Below are 26388 nucleotides of genomic sequence, written 5' to 3'. Positions count from 1 at the left end.
GGAACATCTTCATCTGACTTACCATTATCTGAAGTTACCTTGCATGTTTGCTTGCTTGCTCCTTTATTGATTCTCTCCTTTACTAAATTCTAAGTTCCAGGACAGCAGGGATCTGGCTTGTTCCCTTAACCAGTGGCACACAGTATATGCTTAACAAATGCTGGCTAAATGAATGTTGGATAAATAAATGCCTCCACCTCTATTCTCACTCTTACCATCCTGCCCTGCAGACCTGTTCTTATTTCCAGGACATTCCACACTCCGTCAGACCTCTGTGCCTTTGCACGTGGTTGCCTCTACTAGGAGGGCCGTTTCTCTACGATTGGACTTGGAAAGCTCCTATTCATCCTTTAAAACACAGCTCAATGGCCCATCCTCCAGGGAACTCTGCTCCTTCCTTGGCTTTCTCACAACAGCTGCCTCACACCCCTACTGTGGGATTAGCTGTTGGTAGGCCTAAACCCCCAAGGCCATTCAGGCTAGGGGCTCCCATGGGCAGGGGCTGGGCTTGAAACACTGGTGGGTTGGGCTGCAGATGGTCCCAGCACTTGGCCTGAGTTCCCAGAGTAGCTTTGCAGAGGGTGTTTGCTGAGCACTGCTGGACACGGAAGCCTTTTGGGTGTCCCTGTGAAAAGGGGTCTCACCTGGCTGGTGTCTCACCCCCGCAGGGTCTCCCCGCCCCTTCCCTGCCCCTGTAGGTGCCAGAGTGAGCTTGTAAAAATGTAAACATGATCAGCTCATAGCTTAAAACCATTCCAGAGAATCCCCATCACACTGGGAATACTTTCCAAACTGCTGACCATGGCCCATGAGGCCTGACCTCTGGCCTCTCCACTCTCTCTATTTCACTGCAGCCTCCAGCCAGACCTGCCTCTGGGCTTTTGCCCCTGTGGTTCCCTCTGCCTTGTGTGCTCTTGCTCGGATAGTCATAAGGCCAGCTCCTCCTCACTACCCACACTCAGTACACCTTGTGCCCCGTTTGTTTTCTTCACATGCTTCTCCCCACAGGAATTTTCACATCGCCTCCCTGCTCTCACTTCGCCACAAGCTCCCAGAGCTGGGCCTTCCCTGGCTCACTCACTGCCACAGCCCCGTGCCTGGCCCTGTTCCTGGCACACAGTCAGTGGCCAGAACGCTTACCACCTGACTGATTCTCATCTCTGATGGCAGTGGGCTTCTGTCTTCAGCTTTTTAGTAAACCAAGTCACTAGGAGGTCAGTGCCATGAGGGCAGGGATGCTTTGTCCATTTTATTCACCGCAGTCTCCCCAGGGCTCGGGCTGCTGAGTGCAGAGTAGGCTCAATGTGTGTTTGTGAGGGAAAAGGAAGGCAGTTCTCACTTGGGGCTGAGCTGGCTGGAGATACCAGAGCCAAGGATAAAAGTCTCTGAGTCCCTTCTACCTCATGAAGGGGACACGCAGGCATCCCCTGTGCATGGCGACAGGAGTGAGCCCAACAGCGGGCTGAAGCTCACCTGACAGCAGCATGGGGTCCTTGTCCACGGACTTGCGCACCTGGTCAGACTCTCCGGTCAGGGAGCTTTCATCGATCTTGAGGTCATTGCCCTGGATGAAGAGGCCGTCGGCAGGGAGGAGGTCACCTGGCAAGAGGAAGGGCAGGGGAGTCAGCAGGCTCTCAGCTGTCTAGAAGGCTGGAACATTCCCTTAGAGGTATGATTACCACGGAAGGTTTGCCATCGGGGACAGAATGCTTAGAGCTCCCAGGGTGAGGGAACCAAGATGGTGCCACAGAAGGCCCATGTGCAGCTCAAGACTGGAGCTAAGGTGCACAGCACAGGCCTGGAGGGCTGAGGCTGGGCCCCTGCAACCCTCACTCAAGCGGGCATGTACTTTATGAAGTGTTTCTCTCAACCTCGCTTGGACTGGGAGTGCAGATCTCCCAACAACTCGTTCTTCTTTGGTCTCAGTTATGGTTTGGGGAAATCTTTTGGAAGGAACCAGTCTGTTTTGGCTGGGTTGAGAAGACTCCAACCAAGTCACACTGTCAAGGGGAAATCAAGCCCTTTAGGGCAGAGTGAGGAGGGGCACTCCAACCTCTCCCCTAATTTCTGCATCAACTTACCCAGGACATATCTAGCTCAAACTCCCTTTGGCACCAGCCTGCCTGTTTTCTCCATGGCAGTAGCACAGGCCCAGAATATTCACTTACCTACTTACACTCTCTCCAACATCTCCTCTAGCCCAACAACCATCCATGAGCAGCCAAATCAGGGATGGGAAATAGATTTCATCTAATAAGCCCATTCTGAGTATTAGTGGTTGCTGTAGGCTGTGCTGAGAAGGCTTCTGAGGCTGTATCCAGGCTCTGAGCTGTGACTGATTAGTAGTGTCTGCTACGGGTGGAAGTCTGGAGAATGGCAGCACACGTGCCATGTATTTGTCATTTCTGATGTAAATGGATTCTAGGATTGTACCTCCTCCAGGAAGTACCCTTCCACCTCCTAAAGGATCTCAGAAGACATCTTGGCTTGGGATCAACCTTCAGGAATGCACCCCCTTCCTTGAGCCAGTCTCTTTGCATCAGCCTGGCCTGTCCCACCTATGCCCAGAATCCAGCTTTAGAACCTGGCTCTGTGGCTGGGACACTTACCATATTTGACCTGGGCTATGTCCCCAACCACGATCTCAGCCACAGGGATCTGGACCACCTGGCCAGCCCGGACCACGGTGAACTTCTGTTCCTGCTCGATGCGGCTCTGCAGGCCCCGAAACTGTTTCTCTTTGCTCCAGTCATTGAAGGCCGTGACCAGGACCACACAGATGACTGAGAGGAGAATGGCGGCCCCCTCGATCCAGCCCGCCTCTGCCTCTCCTTCATCCTCTGCCCCACCCTGGGCCGTCGCGCATCCTGGAAGACCAGACAGAAGCAGGCAGATTGAGGTGAGCCGGGCAGGAGAGGCCTCATGACCTGGATTTACAGCCCAGTTCTGGCAAGTAGCAAGTGTTAAGAATCAAATGATAATTATCCACTTATTCAGTGTGTCTGGGTACCAAACCCTGTGCAGAGTGCTTCACATGGATCATCTCACAGGGTACTCATACTACCCATTTCACAGATATGGAAACTGAGGTTTCTCAGAGGGGTCAAGTGACTTGTCCAAGCCATGAAGGGCAAGTAGAAAGCCAGAATGTGAACCCAGAGCCCACTGTCTTGGCCCCTGACGTTTTCTGCCTTTGTTCTAGCTGTGAAATCTCGGGCAAATGACTCCCTTTCTGAAACTCATTTTCTCATCTGGGTAAAATGAGAAGAACATTCTTTATCTCGGGCACTATTTTGAGAGCTGACATTTAATATGGTAAAGTTCATGGATGCTATAGCACAGACAAGACACAGAGGAGAGAAAAGGAGAATTTTCTCTAATTAATGAGAAAAGACAAGGAATTTTTTCTAATTCATGAGAAAAGAGAAAAGGTGAGATTTTTTCCCACAGAATAAATGCAACCATATTGCATGTGCTTTAGAGTCTGAAAAGGCAGTTTTGCCGATGTCTTCTTCTTCTGTAGGAGTTTCATTACGTTGCCCAGGCAGGTTGGGAAGACGAGTTGGTTCTAATTCTGCTGCTGCCTCTGCATGATTTTGGACAAGTCATTGCCCTTCCCCAGCATCAGTGGCCTCAACTGCAAAACGGGGATCACTGAGACTGCCTTCCAGGGCTCAGGGAGAGGAAGGTGGAAGCTCCTGGCCAGAGTTCAGTACACAGGAGGTTCTAACTCAGCCCTTGTCAGACAGCTGAGGAGTGAGCCCCACTCCACAGTGAGGACGCTGATGCTTGAGCTGCAGGCCGCCTGTCTGACCTACAGGGATCTGCACCCCACACCTTTGCACCACTGAGCCCCTCCCAGTCTAGACCCCCAAAACTCTCAAGGTCTGCCAGGCCCACAGGGTGAACAGAAAAAGAACCCAGGCACATCTTATCTGAAGGCATCAGACCCAAAGGTAGGTCCTACCCATGCGATGCTGGGCCTAAGGCCTTTCTATGCCTCTCTCTCATCTCCACAAGGATCCTGAGAGCAAGAGGGGGAGGCCTAGGAGGTGAGGTACCACAGCTAGGCCAGGACACGCCCAGGCCTTCACTTCCCCTGGGACCAGGGAAGGCCATTTCCATGGAAAGGAATCTCCAGCAGCATCTGACCATCCTTCCTGGAAAACTCAGTGCAGTTCCCCTCCACAGGGGCCAGGTGGGGCTCTGGACACCTTGCAAGGCCTGCTGTGCACCCAGCGTTCACGCTAACCCTCAAGCTGGCTGAGAGAAGGATAGCTGTTCAGAGAGAAGCAGATACTTACCTGGGGTCACACAGCAGATAATGGGGTTTGAATCTGGGTCTGGAATCTGACACCAGACCTGGCCTGTTCACTCTCCCTGAGCCCAGCAGCCCCCTCTGCCATGTGTTTGCCAAAGATTCATGGCCGAGCATCTGGAAATCCAAGTCTGTCTCAAGGAACAGAGAACAGAAGCTTCAAGAGACCCCAGTGGAAGCTTCTGGAAAGCCAGGGGTCAGAAGCAACATGACAAGAAGGCCAAGTGGCACTCAAGGAATGTTCATGGGCTTTCGGCTCCTGAGAAGGTCGGGTCCAAGCCTGGGGAGATACAGACTCCCTGCGGCCCAGCTGCATGTGCCCTGGAAATTTCCAGGTCTTACACTGAACCAGCTGTTCCCTTCGGGCCAGTAAACAATGCCATCATGTGGGGTTCCCAAAGCCACCTTTCTCCCTGCTTGGGAGTTTCAGACTTTTCCAGTAATTTTAAACTGTTTAGCAGGACCCGCCTTGGAGTAATGGTAATCATAATCGTGCTAATGGTAACCAAGTTTGAATCCCAGCTGCGCTAACTGCTGTGTGCCCATGAACTTGCTATGTAACCACTGTGCCTGCCTTGTTTTGTTTTTGCTTATCTGCAAGATGGCAGGCACTCTCTCATGAGGTGCTTGACAGGATTAAGAGAGAGACTTCGTGTAAAACACCCACTGCAGTGAGCACACAGTAAATGCTCAGTTAAAGCTGGTGCTTCTTATTTTCCAGTGTGTAGGTGAGCTTTATCGCTCAAGTTCCACAGCCTGGCTTTATGAAGCCCTGAGGCCCACATTACAAAGGGGCTTCTGCTGGCTTTGAGTGACATATGATGATGGGAGGAGAAGAACTGGGGAACGGTGCTTCCTGTACCACAATGAAGACACCATAGAGACCCCCAAAACTAGGAAACACATGTGAACCTTGCTAAACAGAAACCCAGCATATGGAAATGCATTCTCTTGGGGCTTAGGGGCAGGGAGGGGGAGGGAGTGGGATTACAGAGCCCCATGCTGCATTTTACAAGACTTTTGTTATCCCCTGCCCCTTGCTATGTGCTCTGGAGATGGGAAGGCTGTTATTTCCCCTGCTGTGTGCTTCCTCAATGGGACCCTCATTAGAGTAGCTACTGGAGCATTTGGACACTTAGACACAAAGCAATGGCAAGCTTTCGGGCTCTGGAATCAGAAAGACCTAGTTTAAATCCAATCTCTGCTGTGTGACTTTAGGTAAGTGGCTTGGCCTCTCTGAGCCTCAGGTTAGATAGATGTGAAGTGAGATAACCTCAGGGATTTGTGAGCTAAGGGCCTGATACCTGATAGATGCATGATAAAAGTTGGTCCTCTCCCCTTTTCATGGGCTTTTTTCTTTGGACTGGGCTCTGAAATCCAAGGCCCAATGACTGAGTGGGATTTGTACCCTGTTTCAACTCCCAGCCTTACCTGCTACCCTTGCTGACTCTATACCAAGGAACCCTTAGAGGGCACTCACTCTGCCAGCAAAAGCCGATTAGCTTTTATCTCCTGAGAACTGTCTGATGGTCACATGGGTGCCCTGGGATGGATAGAAAGTGGGAGTGCAGATCACTGGGGTAGGGATTTGGCCATCCGGAAACTGTCTGACCCTAGGAGCAATTCCTGCTGCCCCTGGAACAATTAGGGAGAAGAGAATAGGAAGGGGAGGAAAGAGGGGAGTGGGTGGGTCCTGCTGAGATCTCCTCTGGGGCTCCCCTGGACTAGAGCAGGGACAGATTGTGGCCATAGGGTCCAGGGAACTGCAACTGCTCTCCCTGGACCTAGGGCTGTAGAGGGTGTGGCCTCTCCCTGTCTGTATAAGCTTGGGTACCCACTTGGCCTCTCTGGGCCTGTTTACATGTTCACCAGTAAAATGGGGAATCTGCCTCCCAGGTGGGTACGAGGGCCTGGTATCCAACAAAGATCCTCCAAACTGGTTAAGTCATAAACATTTTCTAAGCACCTACTATGTGCCTATCACTCTGTTGGCACTCTGGCACTAGGGGAGTTGTCACCAGCAGGGGTAGGGGCAGTGAGTGTGCCAATCCTAGCCCTGCCATGAACATGCTGTATGACCTAGGATAAGTGTCTAGAGGTCTCTGAGCCAGGTAATCCTTCATGTACAAAACGATGTTGGTAGAGGACTAACAGGCTGCAGAGTGCTGCAGCACCCACAGCCCTGCCCCAACTGCTTTCTCAGTGATGAGTGTGAGATAAGACCTTCCCAAGGTTACACACCAGGACGTGATATAGCCAGGACTCAAAGCAGGCCTCCTAACTTTAAGTTTGGGGATGCTTTTATACCCCTCACTCCTGCTCATCAGGGGGCATCCAGCCCAGCCTGGCCCAGTGGTTTTAGGGAAAAGGATGAGATGAAGTGTGGGGCGGAGGCCCAGGAGTTAGGCATTAGGTAAAACTAGACAGTGTGTACAGACAGCAACAGTGTCACCACTGGACAAGGGCCCTGCGGTCACTCAGCGAACAGTCATGTGCCGTGTAAGGCCATTTCTGTTAGCGACAGACTGCATTTACCGCAGTGGTCTCGTAAGACCATAATACTGTATTTTTACTGTACCTTCTCTATGTTTAGATACACAAATACTCACCATTGTGTTACAGCTACCTACAGGATTCAGCATGGTCACATGCGTACAGGTGCGTAGCCTAGGGGCAACGAGCTGCACCATACAGTTCAGGTGTGTAGTGGGCTGTGGTACATCATACCACGATGTTGGTACGATGATGAAATTGCCTTAGAACATGACATGTCCCTGTCGTTAAGTGACATATGACTGTATCTACTAACCACCTACCATGGGCCAGGCACAGTGAGAAACTCATGCGCTCACTGCATGTGTGACTAATTCCACCTGTCACCATTGCCAATGACCAGGCCTGTCTTACAGAGGGAGAAGGTGAAGCCTGGGCAGGGGCAGCCACTTGCTGGGGAGTTGCTGAGCCTGGATTTGAACCCACATCCCTCTGGGACCCCAGCCCCCACTTTGTCATCTGCTAAGAGCAGGCCTCCCTCTCTGGAAGACGTGTCTTCTGGTGGGGGGCGGTCAGCGTTGTAGTGCTGCCACCACATTGTATTCCTTTGCCTGCCCCCAGACCTGACCCTGGAATGAGTCCAGCTGTGTGTCTTTCATCCTTGGCTCTTGAGTTTGTCCCCAGTGCAGGAAGCCTGAGGCCTGATTTGGGGGCCCAGGCCACAACTCTGGGTGAGTCCCCACCCTCCCCTCTCAGAGCTCCAGTTCCCTCACCTGCCAGGTGGGGTGGGGGTAGGGACACCGTGTACCTGGCTAGCATCAGAGCTCAGGGCTGAGGATGTCCATTCCAAGGCACTTAAAATAATGGCAAGTGATAAATAAAATGGAATGAGTTCAAACACAATGTGGGCACCGCAGATTTGGTGAAGCTGCTGGTGGAATGTCGTCCAGCCTTCCTATGGGTGCCAGGTTATAAATAAGCCCCCTCCCTGCCTTCCTTCTTCCTTTCCTCTTCCTCCTTCCCCCTAGCCTGGGCCCTCTCCTTCCTTCCTTCTGCTGACAGGCCAGCGTTGCTCCTTCTGTAGAACTTGAGTCTGTTTCGTGCACAGGGCTGCCTGCCCCTCGGAAGGAAGGCTCTCTGACTGGCTCAGGTCCTAACTCCTGGATCTTTAGACCTGGGGCGAAGGCGGGCAGTGGCCCCTGAGGACTTGACATAATAGGGGCTGGAGGCAAGGGTGACAGGCACTGGGGCTTTGGAATCTGTGGCTCTGATAAGCTCACGCTGTCCACCTCTGCTTTGCTGTAGAGGATACTAGAATTGCAGGGTGTTGAAAAGGATGTGGCCACTTTTCCAGAAACGGGGAGTGATCGGCCACATGGGGAGTGACACCTGCTTTCCTGAGGTTTGCTCAGGGCTCCACGCCAAGCTCTTTGCATTATTTTCTTCAATCCTCACAAGAGCTCCACAGGGCAGGTACTATCTTTCATCTCATTTTATGGATGAAGACACTGAGGCTGGGCACATGGGGGGTTGCCTGGGTTCAGGGCCAGATAGGCAGAGCCAGGCCCTGTCCCCAGGCTCTGACCTCTGGACTCTGGTGCCTTCTGGGATGTGGCAGCAGGTGTCAAAAAGAAATTGGGTGCATTATATGATTTCAAACAAAACTCACTAGCACCAGAGCAATGGCATAATTTCAACACTGGCTGCTTAGGGAGGGCCCTGTTGGGGAATCTTTGGCCGAAAGTTCCTGGTCTGTGAAATGGGCATGAGGGTTCACTGAGAACCCAGACGTAAAGCGCCATGTGTACTGGTGCTCAGTTAGAGCTGGGGCCCAGTCTCTGGAAGGCTGTGTGCAGGGAGAAGGGAGCCGAGAAGGCCACATAACTGTCCCTGTCACCTTCCCTGGTGAAACTGATGTCTCTCTCAGGGTTGTTTTTTTTTTTTTTCACTTGGTGATTGGGGATTGATGGAGACTGAGCCTGATCTGGGGCAAAGGAGCCCTGGCAACATGGGAGGCTCGGAGCTCAGATTTCAGGCCAGGGTAAGGGCTTCGGGAGAAGGAGTCAGGATGGTCACAAAGCCCAAGAATGTTTGATCGCAGTTAATGTGGATTGTGTGCAGCTGCCTTTGACCAGGGCATGGCCTGAGCTAGTGCCCCGGCTAGAGGCAGGGAAGAGCCGGAGAAGCGCCAGACAGACTCAGGTTGAAAATGCTGCCCTACCGCCTACGGTAGCTTTGTGACTGCAGGCAAGTCCTTCCTCTCTCTGGGCCTTGGTTTCCGAATCTCTAATACGGAAGATTGCAGCCACCTGTTTGGGGGTTTAGACGCTCCTCCTGGCACACATGAAGAGCTTGGTCCATGCTTCCCCTGCACCCCCTCCACCACCTGCTATCTGAGTTCTAATCTTGTACTGAATTGGGCTGCATGAGGCCACGTATCTGGGCTGACTCAGTCCTGTCCCTCTCTGAGGAAATGCAGCTGAGGGACAGGACCAAGGAGCCAGAACCCCTTGGTCTGAGTCATGGTTCTGCTGCTTTCTGTCTGTGTGCCCTTAGCAAGCCATTTACTGTCTCAGGGCCTTGGTTTCCTGGATAATAATAGCACCTACCTATAGGGTTGTTGTGAGGATTGAGAATTAAATGGATTTCTATCATAATAGCTCCCAATGAGTGGTAGCTATAAAAATAGTAGGAAGTATTATCATCATGCGTTAGTGTTACACTCTTAGCTTTGTCCAAGCTTATTCCAGTCGCCATGTACTATCTACTTTCATATTTGCTATAAAACTTCTGCAAAGAAGGCATTGTGCATTGCTTATAATGTCCTATGTGACGGTTCATCCCAGAATTCTTGTCAAGAGAAATGTCATTTTCCTAAATACTTTTCCTCCTTGCTGACAATTTGAGCTATGCAAATCTGCCTTTTAGTTTTTAGTTTTATTTTTCATTTTAAAATTATTATTACTATTATTGTAGAGATGGGGTTTCACCATGTTGCCCAGGCTGGTCTCGAACTCCTGAGCTCAGGCAATTCACCCGCCTCAGCCTCCCAAAGTGCCACCATTACAGGCATGAGCCACTGCACCCAGCTTATTATTTTTAAATTCAGTACTTTTTAGTATATTCACAGCAAATCACCCTAATTCCCTTTCTGTCTTGGCTGCCAGGAACCTCAAGTCAGATTTAAATCTCAATCATAGCAGCAATTGTAGCTGATTTCTTTGCTTCCATTCCTTTTCTGTCTGGCTTTCTATTTGACTGCATCCTGTGAGATGTATCTCTCTTGTGTCTTTAAGCCCTTTATGGCAAGAGGTCATGTAAGAAAAGAAATCAACTTATTATTATGTATAGAATTGAGGTAGTTGGTTTAATAGACTTGGTTATCCAGTTTACTGGGCAACTTCGGCTTGGGAGGGGCCAGGGCAACAGATGTTCAAGGGACTTCAGAGACCACCTTTCTATTTAGGGAAAATAAGGCCCATAATGTTATTTCTTATATGCTATCAACTTTTAATTTGCTTTTCTGAAGCTGTGAATATAGTAGGTTTATCTATTTATGCAGCACATTCATTAGGAAATGTCGAATCATAACCAATCACAAAAAAAGTATTTACAATATCCTACTGATTGAAAAAGCAGATTATAAAACAGATCAGCCTGCACAGATGTCAGGGTCACCCTTACCTGCGTGCTTATTAAAATCCAGCCGTCCCTGGACTCTGGAGAGAGAACCAGGTTCTCTTAGGATGGGGTCTGACACCAGTGCTTTCAACAGGCTCCACAGCAAAATCTGAAAACTCTTTATTAGCTGGTGACCTCCAGCAAGGTAACCCACCTTTCTGTGCCTCGGTTTCCTCATCTTTGTTTTTTACATTTTTTATTTCCATAGGTTTTTGAGGAACAGGTGGTATTTGGTTACATGAGTAAGTTCTTCAGCGGTGATTTGTGGGAATTTGGTACACTCATCACCCAAGCCGTATACACTGAACCCAAGGTTTCCTCATCTTTAAAATGGGCATAACCATGGCCGCTACCGCAGGGAGTTGTCAGGATGACATCTCAGCCTAGGGCTTGGCGCGCTGTAAGTGCTAAAAAATGCCCACTAAAACAATCACTGTTGCTGGTCCAACTCTTGAGCATTTCACACAGGGAAACGGGGCTGAGGCCTGGCTCAGCCACCCTCTGGCTGTGTTGACTATGCGCGGGGCCCTGCCTCTCGGGCCTCAGTTTTCTCCCCTGGAAGGAGAGGATTATTTGTGTGAGCCATGAGTGCCCCTGGTGCGGATGTGGTGGCCAGGTGTGCAGGGTGGGTCGTGGGTCCGAGGACCATCTTACCTTCGTTGCCCTCGCCAGGTGGATGGTAGAAGGACAGCCCCAGGGAGATGATGGCGGCGATCTCCAGGATGATGAGTGTCACATCCTGCAGCGCCTCCCACACGAGCTGCAGGAAGGTTTTTGGCTTCTTTGGAGGTATAAAGTTTTGCCCAAAAATTTGCTTTCTCTTTTCCAGATCTGGAGCGGTGCCTGGCAAACCTGCGGACAGAGAGCAGAGAGGTTGGCCTGGGGACCCGGGAGAGACACAGGCGTGTTCTGGGAATGTAGGGACAGAGAGGGAGAAACAGAGCAAGAAACTTGCAGGCAGCTGGTCCAGGAGCCCAACGTCTCTTGGTGCTTTGGGTCCTACGTGGGTTCCTGCCAAAAGCCAGAGACACCATGCAGTGGGTTGAATGGCAGCCCCCAAAATATATACCCACATCATGATCCCCAGAACCTGTGAATGTGACATCATTAGGGAAAATCCTCTTTGTTTCTGTACTTAAGGATCTCATGATGAGAGCATCCAGGATTATCTGTCTGGGCCCTAAATGCAATGACAGGTATCCTTACAAGAGACACAGACACAGAGGGAAGATGGCCGCGTAAAAACAGAGGCAGAGATTGGAGTGTTGCAGCCACAAGCCAGGAAACAGCTGGGGCCGCCAGATGCTGGAAGATGCAAGGAAGGACTGTTCCCTGCTCTTCAGAAGGAGGTGGCCCTGCTGACACCTGATTTCTGACTTCTGGCCTTGAGTCATAAGAGAATAAACTTCCCTTGTTTTAAGCCACACTCAGTTTGTGGTCATTTGCTGTGGCAGCCCCAGGAATCGAATCCACACTCCTAGAGCCACCTCGCACCGGCACCCTCCTTCTGCTGTCCCTCCTGTCGAATGCCACACAGTATTTAGAGAAGAATCAGAAGCCGCTGCCTGGATTAAAATCCCAGTGTGACGGCCTTAGCTCTCTGAGCCTCAGTATCCTCTTCAGTAATAGGGATGATGATTGTACCTAACCCATGGGTGGTTCTGAATATCACATGAGGTAATTCATGTCATCCATGAGCATTTATTGAGTACCTACTAAGTGCCTGGCACAGCTGCAGACACTGGAACAGAGCAGCCCACCAGACAGAAGAGTGCCCACTCAGGAGTGGCCCTTCCTGTGGATGCCTTGCAATGTGCTCGGAGCGTGCCTGGTGGACGTGCAGCTGACGCTGGTGGTCTCTCCTCTTCTGGACAAGGGAGTGAAGTATAGCCAGGTGCACCCTTCATCACGTGGGGCCCAGACAGAGTGACAGGGGCCCACTTCCACCCACCATCTGCATTTCCAGATAATTCTTCCAGACTTGCAAGTCCACTCTCACGCCCCTGCTCAAAGGCCTTGGAAGGCCGCTCAATGTCTTTGAAATAAAGCCCACATTTCCCAGCCTGGTTCCCTGGCCCCCTCATCTGACCTGCAACCTGTGTCTGCAGCCTTGGCTTTCACCATGTGGCTTCCTCCCAGCAGAGCCAGGCCAGCACTTTGCCTTCCTCCTGCCACACTGTGACCATGCTGTGCCCTTCCCTGCTCTAGCACCGGCTACTGTTTGCCTGTCTCTTCATCCCCTCCTAAACTCCTTGGTACCAGGGTATGGACAACTCACAATTGGCAAACCCCAGGTGTACCTCCTGTACTGTGGAAGAGGGGCTTGGAAGGGTGAACCTCTCATGGAGGAAATTCAGGTGTGTGACCAGGAGAGGCGTGGCTCTGGTAGGGAGGGCTCCCTCTGTCCACTGTGTGCTGTGCCCCTCAGAAGGTGCTTCTCCTTGTTTCAGCCTTCCTTTCAAGCTGCCCATATCACCCCAAGTTGCTGGTGTGCCATTTTATTTTTCCATAACAAGTGTCCTGTCACACTCCTGGGCCTTTGCTCCTGCTGTTCAGCAAACCAGGAACAGCCTTTCCTCCACTCAGCACTGTGAATGCCTCTCAAGGGCCCCTGTTGGGCAGCTTCCCCTCCACTCCAGGCAGACAGTGGCCCTCTGCCCTTACTTCCCACAGCCTTCCCCTCAGTGGGCTTACCAGTTCCCCGGACCTGTGTCCTACCTGGGCTGTGGAACCTTGGGAGCAAAGACTAGTCTGATTCCTGTCTCTCAGGGCCTGGCATCTGAAGCCTTAGAATCATTCCACCCACTAAATGCAGGTCTGAGTGTTGTGAGCCTGGCCTGAGGTGTGCAGCCTGGCCCAAACAGTGCACACAAATGGGTCCTTGCAGCAGGGCAATGCCAGTCCTGTTGCCGACCCAGTGAACCCTAGCTCTTCTTGTGTCTTAATGAGGACAGATGGGGGGTGGACAAGGAGGGGCACACACCCCTCATCAGACCTATGGCCTTCAGTCTGCTCCTGAGAACAGCACTACCAGCATGCTGGGGGTTGCAGGACTGGACCATGTGGCTGTTACATTGATGGGACCTCGTGGTCTAATACATGGTTTTAGGATTCTAACAGCCTGTTGTTGGTTGCCTCATTTACCTATTCATTCATTCATTCAATTTACATTTCTGGAGCCCCCACTGTGGGCCTAGCCTGGTTCTGGGAAGAGTGATGCGCACGGAATAGACCTGGCTGCCCATAGATGTAAGAGCTCAGTGGTTCCGTGAGTCCAGCAGCCTGTGGTTTGGGAGTCTGTCTGGGGTTCTAGATACGGAGTCTCCTCAGATGCTGACCATGAGATCTCCATCAGGAGCCTCCAAAGGTCAGGCTGGCTGAGACACCCACACTGGGGGAGCCCAGGAATGGCTCCTTCCCTAGGAGACCTCGCACTAGCCTGCCTGTCAGTACATGTAAGCTCTGGGGATCCCACGTCCTGCAGGCAGTGAGAACGAGGGAACCCAGAGACAGGTTAGGCTCATTTCATAGATGAGGAGACAGGCTGCTCTGAGACCAAGCTGCTGATTAAAGCACGTGGGAACACTGCCTCCACTGTTTAATGCTGGGCTGGCTGTCTGGGAGACCCACGTACAGAGCGCGCAGGCGCGGCACACTGCAGTGTGACTCCAGGAACGGCAGGAAGCTTCCTCGTCTTCCTCCTCTGGTCCAATTCTACCCACAGCCAATACCTGGAATTCCTCTACTTGACCTTTATTCCTTTAATTAAAAGCTCCAATTCCTTTAGACTTTCTGGGAGAGGGAAGCCATCATCAGTTCTGGATGCCAAGGTGTGAATGAGTTTCAGGCTTTTTCCTGGAATGGGTTTTGACAAGGGAGAAGGGAGAGTTCAAGAGGGTAGTGGGCCTCTGAGGGAGGGGCTATGACCAGCCAACACAGGCCTGTTATGGCAGTTTGCTGTGGCTTTGGCCAGCCAATTCTCTTCTCTGAGCTGCAGTTTCTCCATTTCAACAATGGGAGTGTTCAACAAGATGGGTAAGTCCTGAGAATTCCAGGGGTTCTGAGGTCTGCAGGCCCTGAAATGGTTCTCCTGGGTCTGTTTTCACATTTTGGGGCTCCTCATAAAATTTGGTGCGAATTAAGGTCTTTGCTAAGAAAAAGTAAGGGTGAGGGCAGCCAATCTTCTGGGCCCTGCCTGATTGATTCCAAGAGAGGGGAGTCTCTGAACCTTCTGAGTTCTGGGATTCAAATGTTCTGGAGTCCGCAGTGTAAATAGTTGATAATGTGAGTGTTCTGTTGTGGAAGTCAGTCCATGTCATGCTGGGGCTCTGTCATGCTGGGAATCCACAGGCCAGGCATTGCGATCCTGAGTCCTGGGACAGCAGGCAGAGCAGGGACTACAAATGTGATAGACGTGGGGGATGGGTGGGTTTTGTGAATGAGTGAAGTAGGTGAGTGGGTGACATTAGGGAGTGGTAGAAACTGGAGCAAAGTGAAGAACCTTGGCCCTTCTGAAGAGGACAGCTGCTTTTCAGCTCCTGTGGGGGAATGTGGGCTCAGGGTGGCAGATCTTCCAACCTTCTAAGAGAAGCAGGACATCTGGAATTTGATGTAAAATCTCCCCCTTAAAAACATGCCAGGGTCAAATACAACATACCTGTGGGCTGGATTCAGCCCCTAAGTTGCTAGTTTGAGACCCACAAGACTATGGGTTGAGACAGGGTGACGTGGCTGGAAGGGTGAGGGGTCGGCGCAGAGCAGCTTCTCTGTTCCTCCCACTCCCGGGCAGCTCCCTCCCCAGCCCCCGCCCTTGCCCACTCCCCACAGACTTCTGAGAGGTCCTCTGTTTTTCAGAAATAACAACTCAGGGCATAAAAACATTGTGTGTTCTGCAGGGCTGTTCCCAAGGCAGTTTCCACAACGAGCATCCCAGAATCAAAATCCAAGATGGGAACCCTGGGCAATGAGGCTCACGTGTGTCCTCTGAGATGGTGGAGAAGGCCATGACGTCTTGCTCATTCCCCTCTTCTCAGCAGCAGAACAGCCAAGCCAGAGTTGAGGCTTGGCCCCAAGTTCAAACCCCACCCCAAGAACACATGTGAGGTTTGAATTCGGATGGCCTGCGTTCAAATCCCAGCTCTGAGTGACCTTGGGTAAGTGGCTTCACTTCTTACTGCCTCAGTTTCTCCTTTTGTAAAATGCAGACAACAGCAGTGCCTATTTTACCGGGTTAGGGAGAGGTTTCAGCCAGATGTCTCACATAAGGAGCGTAGCGCTGTGCCTGGCACCAGGTAAGTGCACTGTGTCATAATTACCATCCAGTTTTTAGGCTGTGTAGGAGACTAAGCCAGACCCTCTGGAGAGGAAGACTTTGGACTGGCAGGATTTTGACAAGACGGGAAGGGGTCAGTCAAGGTGAGGAGAGGCACAGAGGAAGGACCTTGTGACTGCAGACAAGCCGTTTCCCTTCTTTGATTCTCTGTTTCCCCACATGTGACATGAAGGATTGATTTGGATGAAGGCTAGGGCTGGTGGCTCTGGTACTTGGTATGCAAAGACAGGGGTTTTGAGGACCTGCAGGTGAGACAGCTTGCCTGGTGCAGCCTACCTGCCATGCCCTTCCCAGGAGCTGAATCTTGTGCTCTCTTTTCCTTTCTGCTGAAAATTAACACAGATATTTTTGGGAGTGGAAACAACAGAGGCTGGTGTGAGAGATGAATGGCATTGGAGATTCAATTTAGATTAAGGAGCATCTCACCATTTAGCATATTAAAAATTAATACAGGGTGTCAAAGATCACTGGACAAAGGCAGCATGGCCCTGCAAATTCAGAAACACGAATGTCCAGACAGATGCTCTGTGGGGTTGTGGGCTTTCGAATGTGAATTTTCTTTCTGTGTAATTACAAGCAGAGGTCAGAGCACTAGATGAGGAGTCAGGTTTTGGTCTTGGTTCTACCACTGACTTGTGAGTGAACTTGGGCCAGTTTCATCCCTCAGAGACTCAGTTTTCTCATCAATAAAATGGGAACAAAATAACCCCTAGGCTGGGGAAAGCCATGCACAGTGCAGAGTGAGGGAGTGGCTGTACAGGAACTCCTGCCGTCACGGCTGCTTGCTGTCAGTTGGGTGTGTGAGGAACTCTGGCCTCAAAGTGCGTCTCTATCTAGCTGTCCCAGACACAAGCTGGGCTCTTCCCCAGCCTCTAAACCTCTGCCTGGCTATTCCCATTCTGCTTGGGGCATCTTCCTCTCTCTTCTTAGCCAATTCTGGCTCCTGCAAACTGCAGTCTCAGGCCATTAGAGAGGTTTCATGTGGTCTGCCCGGTGTTTTTTAAAAAAATGGAAATTTGTTACAAACATTAAAAAGTCAATTCCACATAGAAATCCCGACGTCTGGGTCACCAAGGGCATGTGCCCAGACCTATGGGAGTTGAAATTCATGTTTGAGAGCCATCTGACAAAACCAGCCCCACCTCAGCTCTGTTAAGCAAAGCTCAGGGAGCAGTGCTTCTCTTGCGGGCAAAGGGAGCCTGTGCCTTGTCTGGCCCCAGAGCACAGAGCTGGGGACCTGAAGGAAAAGGTACAAGGAGGGGCCTCTGGCTTTATGAGAGGGAAAGACATTCTAATGGGTGAGCAGAGGATGGATGGATTATTCTAGGAAGGAGGGAGGGAGCATGTTTACACAGAAGCTAGATGGCCTACTATGGGTGTCCTGCACCAGATGCCAGGCCCCCAGGGACTCAAGACTCAAGATCCTCCTATCTTAAGGAGGCCTGAGTTCTCTTACCCCTCTCAGGCCCTCTGAAGGTAGAAAAGGTACCTAGGGTCGAACTAAATGGTGCACACCCAGTCATTTACTTCCTCATTCAATCACCAAATTTTGATTGAGCACCTACTATAAGCCAGACTTTGTCTACATGTTGGGGACACTACTGTAAGGAAGACAGGAGTGTCGGGAAGTTTCCTGGCAGAAGTGTAATTATAACTGGGTGAGCTTGCAAGAAGGAATGAGGGTTGATCAGGTGAAAGGGTGTGTGTGTGGGACACAGGCTCTGAGAAGGCAAAAGAAACTCCAAAGGGCTTGGGAAAGGGTAGAGTAGTGGAGCATTCCTGGTTTGCTCCTCAGAAGAGGGGGCAGATGGTCCCCAAGGAAGAGGACACATCTATTGTACCCTTTGCTTCCAATGGCCAGGAAAGGCTGGGAGAGAAACTGAATTTGTAGCAATGCACATGGAGTCAGGTTTACACAGGCCTTTAGAGTGAGGATGAGAGTGTTCTCTAATGGAGACTTTGGCCCTTGTAACTCATCTTTTTGCGGTCTTCTTCTTTCCTGCTTGGTAGCTCAGCAGTGAATATGTAGTTCATCTCTGGGAGCTGCACCAGAGGACTCAGCAGCATGCATCGAGCTGCTGAATCTCCATCCTATTTCTCCTCTCCTTTCTTTGCCTGATTTCCTAACTTAGGTCATTTAAAATCATTTTGTATGAGACAAACTTTCATAAGCTACTTAGGAGGTAGGATGTGGTTAATTAATCAGAATAAAGAAGGGGCTATTGAGGTGGGTAAAGGAGCAGGGGCTGGGTTAGAGATCAGAATGAAGGGGTGAGATGAAGGAATGGGGTCATTTAACATATGGCTTACTTTCTGCTCTAGTACTGTACTTAGGGCAGGGCAGGGCTCTGCTCTTCACACGTGTGGGGCACCTCACACCAAGAGACTGGGCTGTATCAAAAGTAAAGGCCAACTGGGAGGGACTCAAGGTGAGTTTTCCAGGCCATCCAGGTGACCTCTGACCTCTTCTCCCCTGTTCTGAGGCCCCATGATGCTGTGTATCTTTATTTCCAGCAAAGAGACCCCAGAGATTGTTTCCGCCCCTGGCGAGAGCAGGAACACACTAACTGCCTGCTAAGGCTGGCTGACATTTGGGGGCACTGTCTGGCTGAGTGGACCTGCTTGCAGCCCAAGCACATAATTTCAAGAAAAAAACCCAACAATAATCACATCCCCCAAACTCTCCATCTGCTGCTCAGAGCTAGTGTGAAAACAAACTGCTCCCCCAGCGGCACCCAGGCCATCGGGGTAGCAGCGAGGGAGTGGAAGTGAGCCAAGGGCAGGGTTGTTTCCAGGAGTGGGGGGCTGGGAGCTGGGCCCCTTGTCTGCAGGGCCAGGGGCTGTCAGCTGGGATGGGCTGCATGGTGGGTGACAGCAGCAGGCCAATGGGTAACCTCAGCCCTGGGTTCAAATCCCAGCAGCTCCTTGGTTCAGGGCTGGTGCCGTGGGCAAATCATTTCCCCTCTTGGAGCCACAGTCTTCACCTCTGTGAAATGGGAATAAATGTGCACCGGCACGCAGTAGGCCCTCAGGAAACCTCCCTTCCCTTCTGCCTCTCTGGGGACCAGAGATGGGGATGTGTGTGCTGAGGTTGTCCAGAGGCCCCTGCCCTCATGGGTGGCCACGTGCCCCCTGTAAGAGCCACTTAATGGACTTGGGACAGGCAGACAATGCCTCTGTGGGAAAAAGCCCTGTCTCGGGCAGCCCCTGCCATCTGGGGTTGACGGAGGACCGGGAATATGATGTGTGGAAATAGCGCCTGGCACATACTGGTCTTCATAAAGGATAGATGCAGCTGTCACTACCACCACTGTAGCACCACTACTGTTGGACTGGGGCATGGCCCAGACTTTGCGCCTGGAATATGCATCCCAGGACTTTCTGTCCATGTTGCCACTGTCTTAGCTCGTGTCAGAGAACACCACCGCAGCCACAAGACACCCCTACCTAGATTTGGAGACCTGGCACTGTCTCACTTGAGGATCACCCAGAACCAAGGCTGTGACAGTGCTTTGTAGACGGTAAAGTTGATCTGTGTTGAACACCCACTATATAGATGCACACACATCTGAGGCACAGGGTTCTTCTGCTAGGAAGGCAACTGAGCCAGGCCTCTTGTCACAGAGCTCAGCGGCCACCCTGCCCTGCTCCAGCCTGATCTAATTGGGGGTAGGCTGTGTGTGCAATCGCCCCACTGTGACCCTCCTGGTGAAGCCAATATGGATGCTGATTCACTCCAGCTTGATCCCTGTGACACTGGGGTGATCAGGAAATTTCAGTTAAAATGAATGGTACGCACTTTCTTGGGAAAAACCATAAGGGTGGCTTCATGTCTTTGCTGCATGTATTTAAAATGTAGCCTGCGAGGCACCCAGAAGGCAGGCATGGGCCTTAGTGCCCATGAGAGGCTGTTAGTGCATGTGTGCGTGCCTGAGGATGTGGCTGAGTGAGTGTGCAGACGCAGGCACGTGAAGGTGTGTGGCACGGGCTGAGTGGGGTAGGGCGCCCCATGCTTCATATCCTATCAGAGGCCAGGCAGAGTCGGCAGCTTGCACGAGCATCACTACTGGGACTATAGAACTCACAACGCTTCAAGACAAAGCAGTGAAATGGGCCTCGCTCGAGGCTGCTTCCAGCTCTGTGACCTTGGGTGGGTGACTTCCCCTCTCTGGGCCTTGGATTCTTCATGTGCAGCATGGGAATAATGATAGCATCTGCCTTATAGAATTAAATGAGGTTGCACCTGGGCACCTGGCACATGGGAAGGCCTTGACTAATATTAGCTGCTATTGTTGTTGCTATTACTGAGCTTTCTCCAAGGCACTAGTTCCTAACTTGGATGTACCCTGGAGCCACCAGGGAGCTTTAAAAAATATTAATGCCTGAGCCCCAACCTAGAGATTCAAATTGAATCAGGCTGGGGCATGGCCTGGACCTTGGGAGTTTTAAGAGCTCCCCTGGGATTGCAATGTGCAGCTGGGGATGAAAACTTAGTGGTCCCTGGAGCAGCAGCTTCAGCATCACCTGGGACTTGTTAGAAATGCACATTCTCAGGGCCCACCCAGACCTACTGAGTCACACACTCTTGGATGGGGCAGGGCCAGCTGCATTGTCCTTGGTCATGGGTGAAGAACCACTGGCCTGGGGGAGGAGGGAGAGGAGGAAGCCTAATACTTGCCAGCTGCTTTTGGCCCAACATCACCTTTGAGCCTCACCAGCAGCCCTGAGACCTGGGGCTTATTGCTGAGGCCTGTCCAGGTCATGCAGTGGGGTGGGTGACAGAGCTTGCACCCAGCCTGCGTCTACTGTTCCTTTTCTTCTGTAGGGGTTGTTAGCTCCCGCAGGGCCCATCTTCTTCCCTGAAAGCTGCCAACAGTCAGCCTCACAACCTCTCCTCCTGCAGCAGAGGAGGTCATGAGTGCTGCGGGCTGAAAAGCTGACAGACCCAGACTTGAGTCCCTGGGTGCACAGAACACTCCAACCCTTTGTCTCCTACTGGTGGCTACAGAAGGCTGGAGAAGGAGAAACTAGAAACTAAGTGGTGAGAAAAAGGAGACTGGAAGAGGAGATGAGGCAGTGTGGGGCCAGGAGCCAGCCCTCAAGTCTGGCTGTCACAGCATCCCTGGCCTGCTCCACAACCTTCCATGGCTCCCCATGTGCTCACAACCGTCCAGTTCCTGGGCTCACAGTGGCCTCTCTGTGAGATTGTCCCAAAGGACTCCTCCTGCCTCACCCCTAGCCATGCCACATTTATCCCACTGTCCTGCCAAACCACAGGTCTGCATCTGCTTGGCATTTGCCTCTGTCTTGTCACATCTGGCTCTGAACTCAGAATGCCCACCCCTCTGTTGACCTTAGTCTTAAGAGACCCAGATGAACCTTGGCTACCACTTCCTGAAAGCCTTCCTTGATTTACTCAGCAAGAACAATCTGTCTTCATCCTCCCCTGACAGCATTTGTCACCTGGGTCATTTATTCACTAACACACATTTACTAGGCATCTCTCCTGTGCTGGGTTTTGGCCCTGGGGGTCAAATACCAACGAGACCCACTCTTTGCCACTACTGCCTTCTGGTTGCTGATTCCACCATCCCCTCGAGGGAGGCTGCTTGCACCAGCACACAGCAGGTCCTCAGGAAACCTCCCTCCCCTCCTGCCTCTCTGGGGACCAGAGATGAGGATGTAAGTGCTGAGGTGGCCTAGAAGCTCCTGCACACATGGGTGGCCACGTGGCCCCTGTAAGAGCCACTTAATAGATATGGGACAGAGACACAGCGCCTCTGTGGGAAAACAGCTTGTGTGGCGGGCATCTGCTGTGATCTGGGTCTTTACGGGCTGTCAAGGTAAGTTCAGAACGTGTCCGATGGTCTGGCTGTCATCTGGCGTGCATCACAGGCATATAGGCAGCGCCTAGAGTTTATGATCACGTTACAGTGTTGATGGTTCCTGATGGGCAAGGTGAAGGGTAAGTGGTGTCTCTCTGATACCTGGTGGTCCTAGGTTGGGTTTCCTATGAATCCAAAGTCTGTCATGTGGAGAGAGGCAGTGTTTACTGACCCTCCCCTGATAGCATTTGTTACCTGGCTCATTTATGGCTATGTGCTCATACACAGACCTGGCATCTATCTAGACAGGCAGATGCACACACAGACACAACTGCGGATGCGGCATTAGATTGTGGATGTAAATGTGCACAGTGCAGCGCTGGGTGGTTTCTGTGCAAGCACGTGGATGCAGTGTCCATTCGCTTATGTGCGCCCACATGGACATGGCACTGAACGGGCACACAGATGCTCTGTTCCTGTAATCTGACACGCGTGTGGACACAGCTTCCCACTGATTTAAACCCACCACCTGTCTTTTCTCCAAGTCACGCTGAGTTCCCACTCCTCTCTCCACTGTGGGGATTCTTTACTAAACTTCTCTGCTCAGGGCTGCAGACTTCCCACATGGGCAGGGAGGTGGGTACGGGATGGGGGCTGGGAATCTGGGTGGAAGGGGGTGGCCAGGGCTCATCTAGAAGCTGTGAAAACATCAATGATCTGTACCAAAGAATGGGGGGATCTAGTGAAGCTGGGGCCCCTGAGAAGAGTTTACTAGTTAAAATACAGGATGCCCAGAGAAATCTGAATTTTAGATAAATCATTTACTACCAACAAAAAATTAACAACTTACTATTTATTTGCAATTCCAACGTCCCTGGATGCCCTGTATTTTTCTTTGTTAATCTGGCCACCCATCTCCAAGGCTTGCCATCCCCTCTCCTCCACATCCTGTGGCCAGCCGCTCTCACCCTCCCATTCGACAGCTGGGAAAATGGAGGCCCAGAGACGTGCAAGCAACTTGACGCAGGTCCAGGGAGGGTCAGCTCCCTGGGGCTGGACTCCTGACTCCTGGCCCAGGCCCTCTCACCACCCCACAGAGATGCAGGAAGGGAACAAAGGCTCAGCTAACTTGAATGGAGCGTTACTACATACACAAATGATGGCCATTTCATATTCTCTCTCTGTCACCTCACTGAAGAGATCTGGTTCAGCATGTCCTGAGGTGACCTCTGAGAGGCCTTTGTCTCAGCCCTTTGGGTAAATGGAGGCCAGAAAAGCCCCTTCTTCCTCCTTCTGGGGAGGGCCTCCATGGTTGAGTGCAGACAAGAAGCACTTCACTGTCCCTCCAGGTGGGGATGCTCTGCAGAGCTGCTTCCCGCAGGCTCACAGGACGCCTTTCAGAGGCAGAGGGCACTGAGTTCCAGTCTCCACCCTGACACTTAGTGAGAGCTTCCGCAAGTGGTGCCCCTTCCCTGAGCCTCAGTTTCTTTATCCACAAATTGGGGCAGAGGGACAACTTAGCTTCACCTGCTGGGGTAGATGAAAGAAAGTGCAAAGGACAGTGGTGGGCACACAGCTGGTGCCCAGAGCCTGGGCAGAATATCCCTTTCCCAATCCCTTTGAGCTCAAATGCTCCCCCGCATTGCATCAACAGCACTGGTGGCATGCTGGTGTCTTCTCATTGTTCTGTGATCTCAAGTGGCCCCTTCAATGATGCAGGAGCAAGCCCCTCTGATGGGCCCCACTTGGCTGGGGCTGTAGACAGGCGGGCATGAAATGAGCACATGTGCTCCTGTGTGATCATCACTTTGTACATGGGGCTTGCATTTCATTCTCCTTGCCATTCTGTAAGATAGGGATTTAAAATTCCATTTTATGGGCAGACGGACTGAGGCACAGAGAGATAAAGAGGCTTGCTCACGGTCACACGGCTAAAGCTGGGATTTGAACTCAGGTCCCTGAGGCTCTGAACTGTACTGTCTTCACACCTTTTCATGTTGCCTGCTTCAGGATGCAGCACTGAAATCAAAGCTGACAACTCTGCCATCTTCCTTGTTACTCTTGAGACAGCCTTTTGCTATAAACAGAGACTTGGCAATAGACAAGAGCTAGTTCCTAGGGATGCCAAGCACCTGAAGGAAATTGGGAAAACTTAGTCACCAGGCTGGGTGTTGCTAAATATTTGTGTTGTCACTGTGGTGTGGGTTCCTCCATTAGCATAAATAAAAATCCTATATTTCAAAAGCAAAAAATCCACAAGTCCTTCAAAAGCTACATCATTTATAGAAGAACGCATTTCTGTCTTTGGAAAGCGAGTGGGCTAAATAAACGGTGGTACATCTAGTCCAAATAATACTACACGACAGGTTATAAAAATGAGATCCATTTATACCTACTAACATAGAAGGCTCCCCAAGATAAACTGCTGAGCGAAAAAAGCAAGTTGCAGAACAATATGTATAGTTTTATTTTACTTTTGTAAAACAGAAAACTCTACAAAACAATAGCCTATTTTTTGAGTATATATATGTAAATGTGTAGCAAGAGGTCTGTAAGGATCAGACTCATGAAGGTGGTATCTCTGGGGAAGGGAAAGGGCACTATGATTAATTGCAGTGGTCTAGCGGACTCTAGCTTCGACTGAAATTCTTTAATTTTGGCCAGGCATGGTGGCTCACATCTGTAATCCCAGCAGTTTGGAGACCCCGTGAGAGAAGGCCAAGGCAGGTGGATTATGATATATATGTGTGTATATATATATGTGTGTGTGTGTGTATATATATTTATGTATATGTATATATATTTATAAATATATATATATACATATTTAAAAAACCCATATATACACACATATATATGTATATATAAATTAGCTGGGCATGGTGGCACACGCCTATAGTCCCAGCTACTTGGGAGGCTGAGGTAGGAGAATCACTTGAACCCAGGAGGCGGAGGTTGCAGGGAGCTGAGATCGTGCCACTGTATTCCAGCCTGGGCGACAGAGTGAGACACTGTCTCGAAAAAAAAAAATTTAATTTTAACCAAGAGACTGTGTTCATGTGTTATTTAAATAATTCAGACTTTAAAGGGGAACTCATATGAACTATAAGAAAATAAAGGTCTGTTTCCATATAACCTTTGAATGAAGTGGATTTGAGGACAAACGTTTCTGGGCTAAAATCTCAGCTACCTCACTTACTAGCTGTGTGTCCCTGAGTAAGTCATTTCACCTCTTCTGTACCGTGAGCTTTGGTTCCCAGACCAGAGCCTGGTTGTGAAGATTAAAATAAGGTGACAAGTGCAATGTGCCAGGCACACAGTAGGTGTTCAATGTGCACCCCATCATCTCTTCTTTTCCTCTATGTCCTGTCCCTGTCTCCCATCAGAGTCCACTCCTACCTCCTGACCCCGTTACACCATCCAGCAAAACTCAAGAAAAACATCTCGGATGTGACCACACCCCTCTGCCATCTGCACACTGGTCCAGGCAACCATTCTTGCTCACGTGGACGGCCTCAGCAGCCACCTTGCCTGTCTCCCTGTTCCCACCACCCTCAATTCATTCTCTACCCTGCAGCCAGAGGGACATTTCAAACGTGTAAAGTGCAGTGTCCTCTTGTCAAGCCCTTGCTCAGAATGCTCCAGTGGCTCCCACTGCAGGCAGAGAAAATCCATTAGAGAAGACCCAGAGGCCTGCACAGAGGACCCCTGCTCCCCTCTGCAGTCTCACTGCCCCCTTCCCATCACTGTGCTCCAGGGACACCAGCCTCTTTTCTGAGGCTTCAACACAAGTGCTTTTCTGCCTTAGGGCCTTTGCTGTGCTGTTCCCTCTGCTTGGAATGCTCTTCCCCTTGCCTCTGCACCTAATTCAGCACTTCTTTTGGCTGAACGCCCCTCCTAGATAGGTTAGACCCCTTCGGAATGCTCTCATAGCTCCCTGAAAATCCCTTTCATTTTAATCATTATTTTAATTATAATGAAATTGGTTTTTCTTAAGCTCCGTGAGGGCTTATCAACTCAACAAACATGTGGCCTCTCCTAGACACACCTGCACAGGAAGAAGGAAAGTGAGGAGTGGCCAGTGCTTAACTCCAAAGCAATGTCAGCTCTAAGACAGGCATTTTCAGGCTGAGGACTGGAGAGCTGGAGAGAAGATACTCAGGGTCTCCTAGAGTCATGCCCCTTTGTGCCTGAGACCACACAGCAAGCACCTCAGTGGCCTCCCGTGTCCTTGCCATTGACAGGAGGGATGGAGGAGCCAGACCCCCAAGGCCGTGAAGGCCACAAAAGGACTTGGGGAAACACACATCTCCAGCCTCGGCCTCAGCGTGGGATGTCACTCAAACTTTCCATTTAGGTGTCTGAAGTTACTACTGGGCGAAAAAGTTGTTGGTGAAATCCAGTATCAGAAATAAATGCCGGGAAACTGGAAGCCTTCATTTCTATGACAGTGGCTCCTCCCCGCTCTTAAAAAAGGCAGCTTATTTGAGGATCAGGAGGCGTTTCCTAGAAATAGATTCTTCCTCAGGGAGAATGAATTTTGCGGGGGACAGGAGGGCCGGGTGGGGTTGGGGGGAAGATGGTGATGAAGCAAATTGGAAAGCCCATGGAGACCCCACGAGAGAAGTTCCCTTGTGAAAGTTGATTGAGAAACGGCATTCACATCTGTGATTGCGTCTGAGCCTCAAGACGGAAAGGCCTGCATTAAGTTCTCATTGCAGATGAGAAAACTGCAGTTT

The 26388-nt window shown here is 50.9% G+C and overlaps 1 protein-coding gene across 14 annotated transcripts in view; it reads right to left on the bottom strand.

Moving 5' to 3' along the window:
- The window catches only part of ATP2B2 (ATPase plasma membrane Ca2+ transporting 2), a 392052-nt gene that overhangs the window by 75877 nt on the left and 289787 nt on the right, over positions 1–26388 (bottom strand). For all 14 annotated transcript variants that reach the window (XM_012471790.3, XM_012471770.3, XM_012471772.3 and 11 more), the window contains 3 exons: positions 11147–11344; positions 2610–2867; positions 1474–1599 (listed from right to left, as the gene is read on the bottom strand). In XM_012471790.3, the coding sequence (XP_012327213.1) occupies positions 1474–1599; positions 2610–2867; positions 11147–11344 (582 nt within the window). The remainder of the gene's footprint in view (positions 1–1473; positions 1600–2609; positions 2868–11146; positions 11345–26388) is intronic.

The sequence above is a fragment of the Aotus nancymaae genome, unplaced genomic scaffold (genome assembly GCF_030222135.1).
Source record: "Aotus nancymaae isolate 86718 unplaced genomic scaffold, 86718_ANA_hifiasm-v0.15.2.pri h1tg000046l, whole genome shotgun sequence".
NCBI classification, from domain to species: domain Eukaryota; kingdom Metazoa; phylum Chordata; class Mammalia; order Primates; family Aotidae; genus Aotus; species Aotus nancymaae.
The sequence above is the reverse complement of the archived record's forward strand: the minus strand, read 5'-3'. Positions and strand labels throughout refer to the sequence as shown.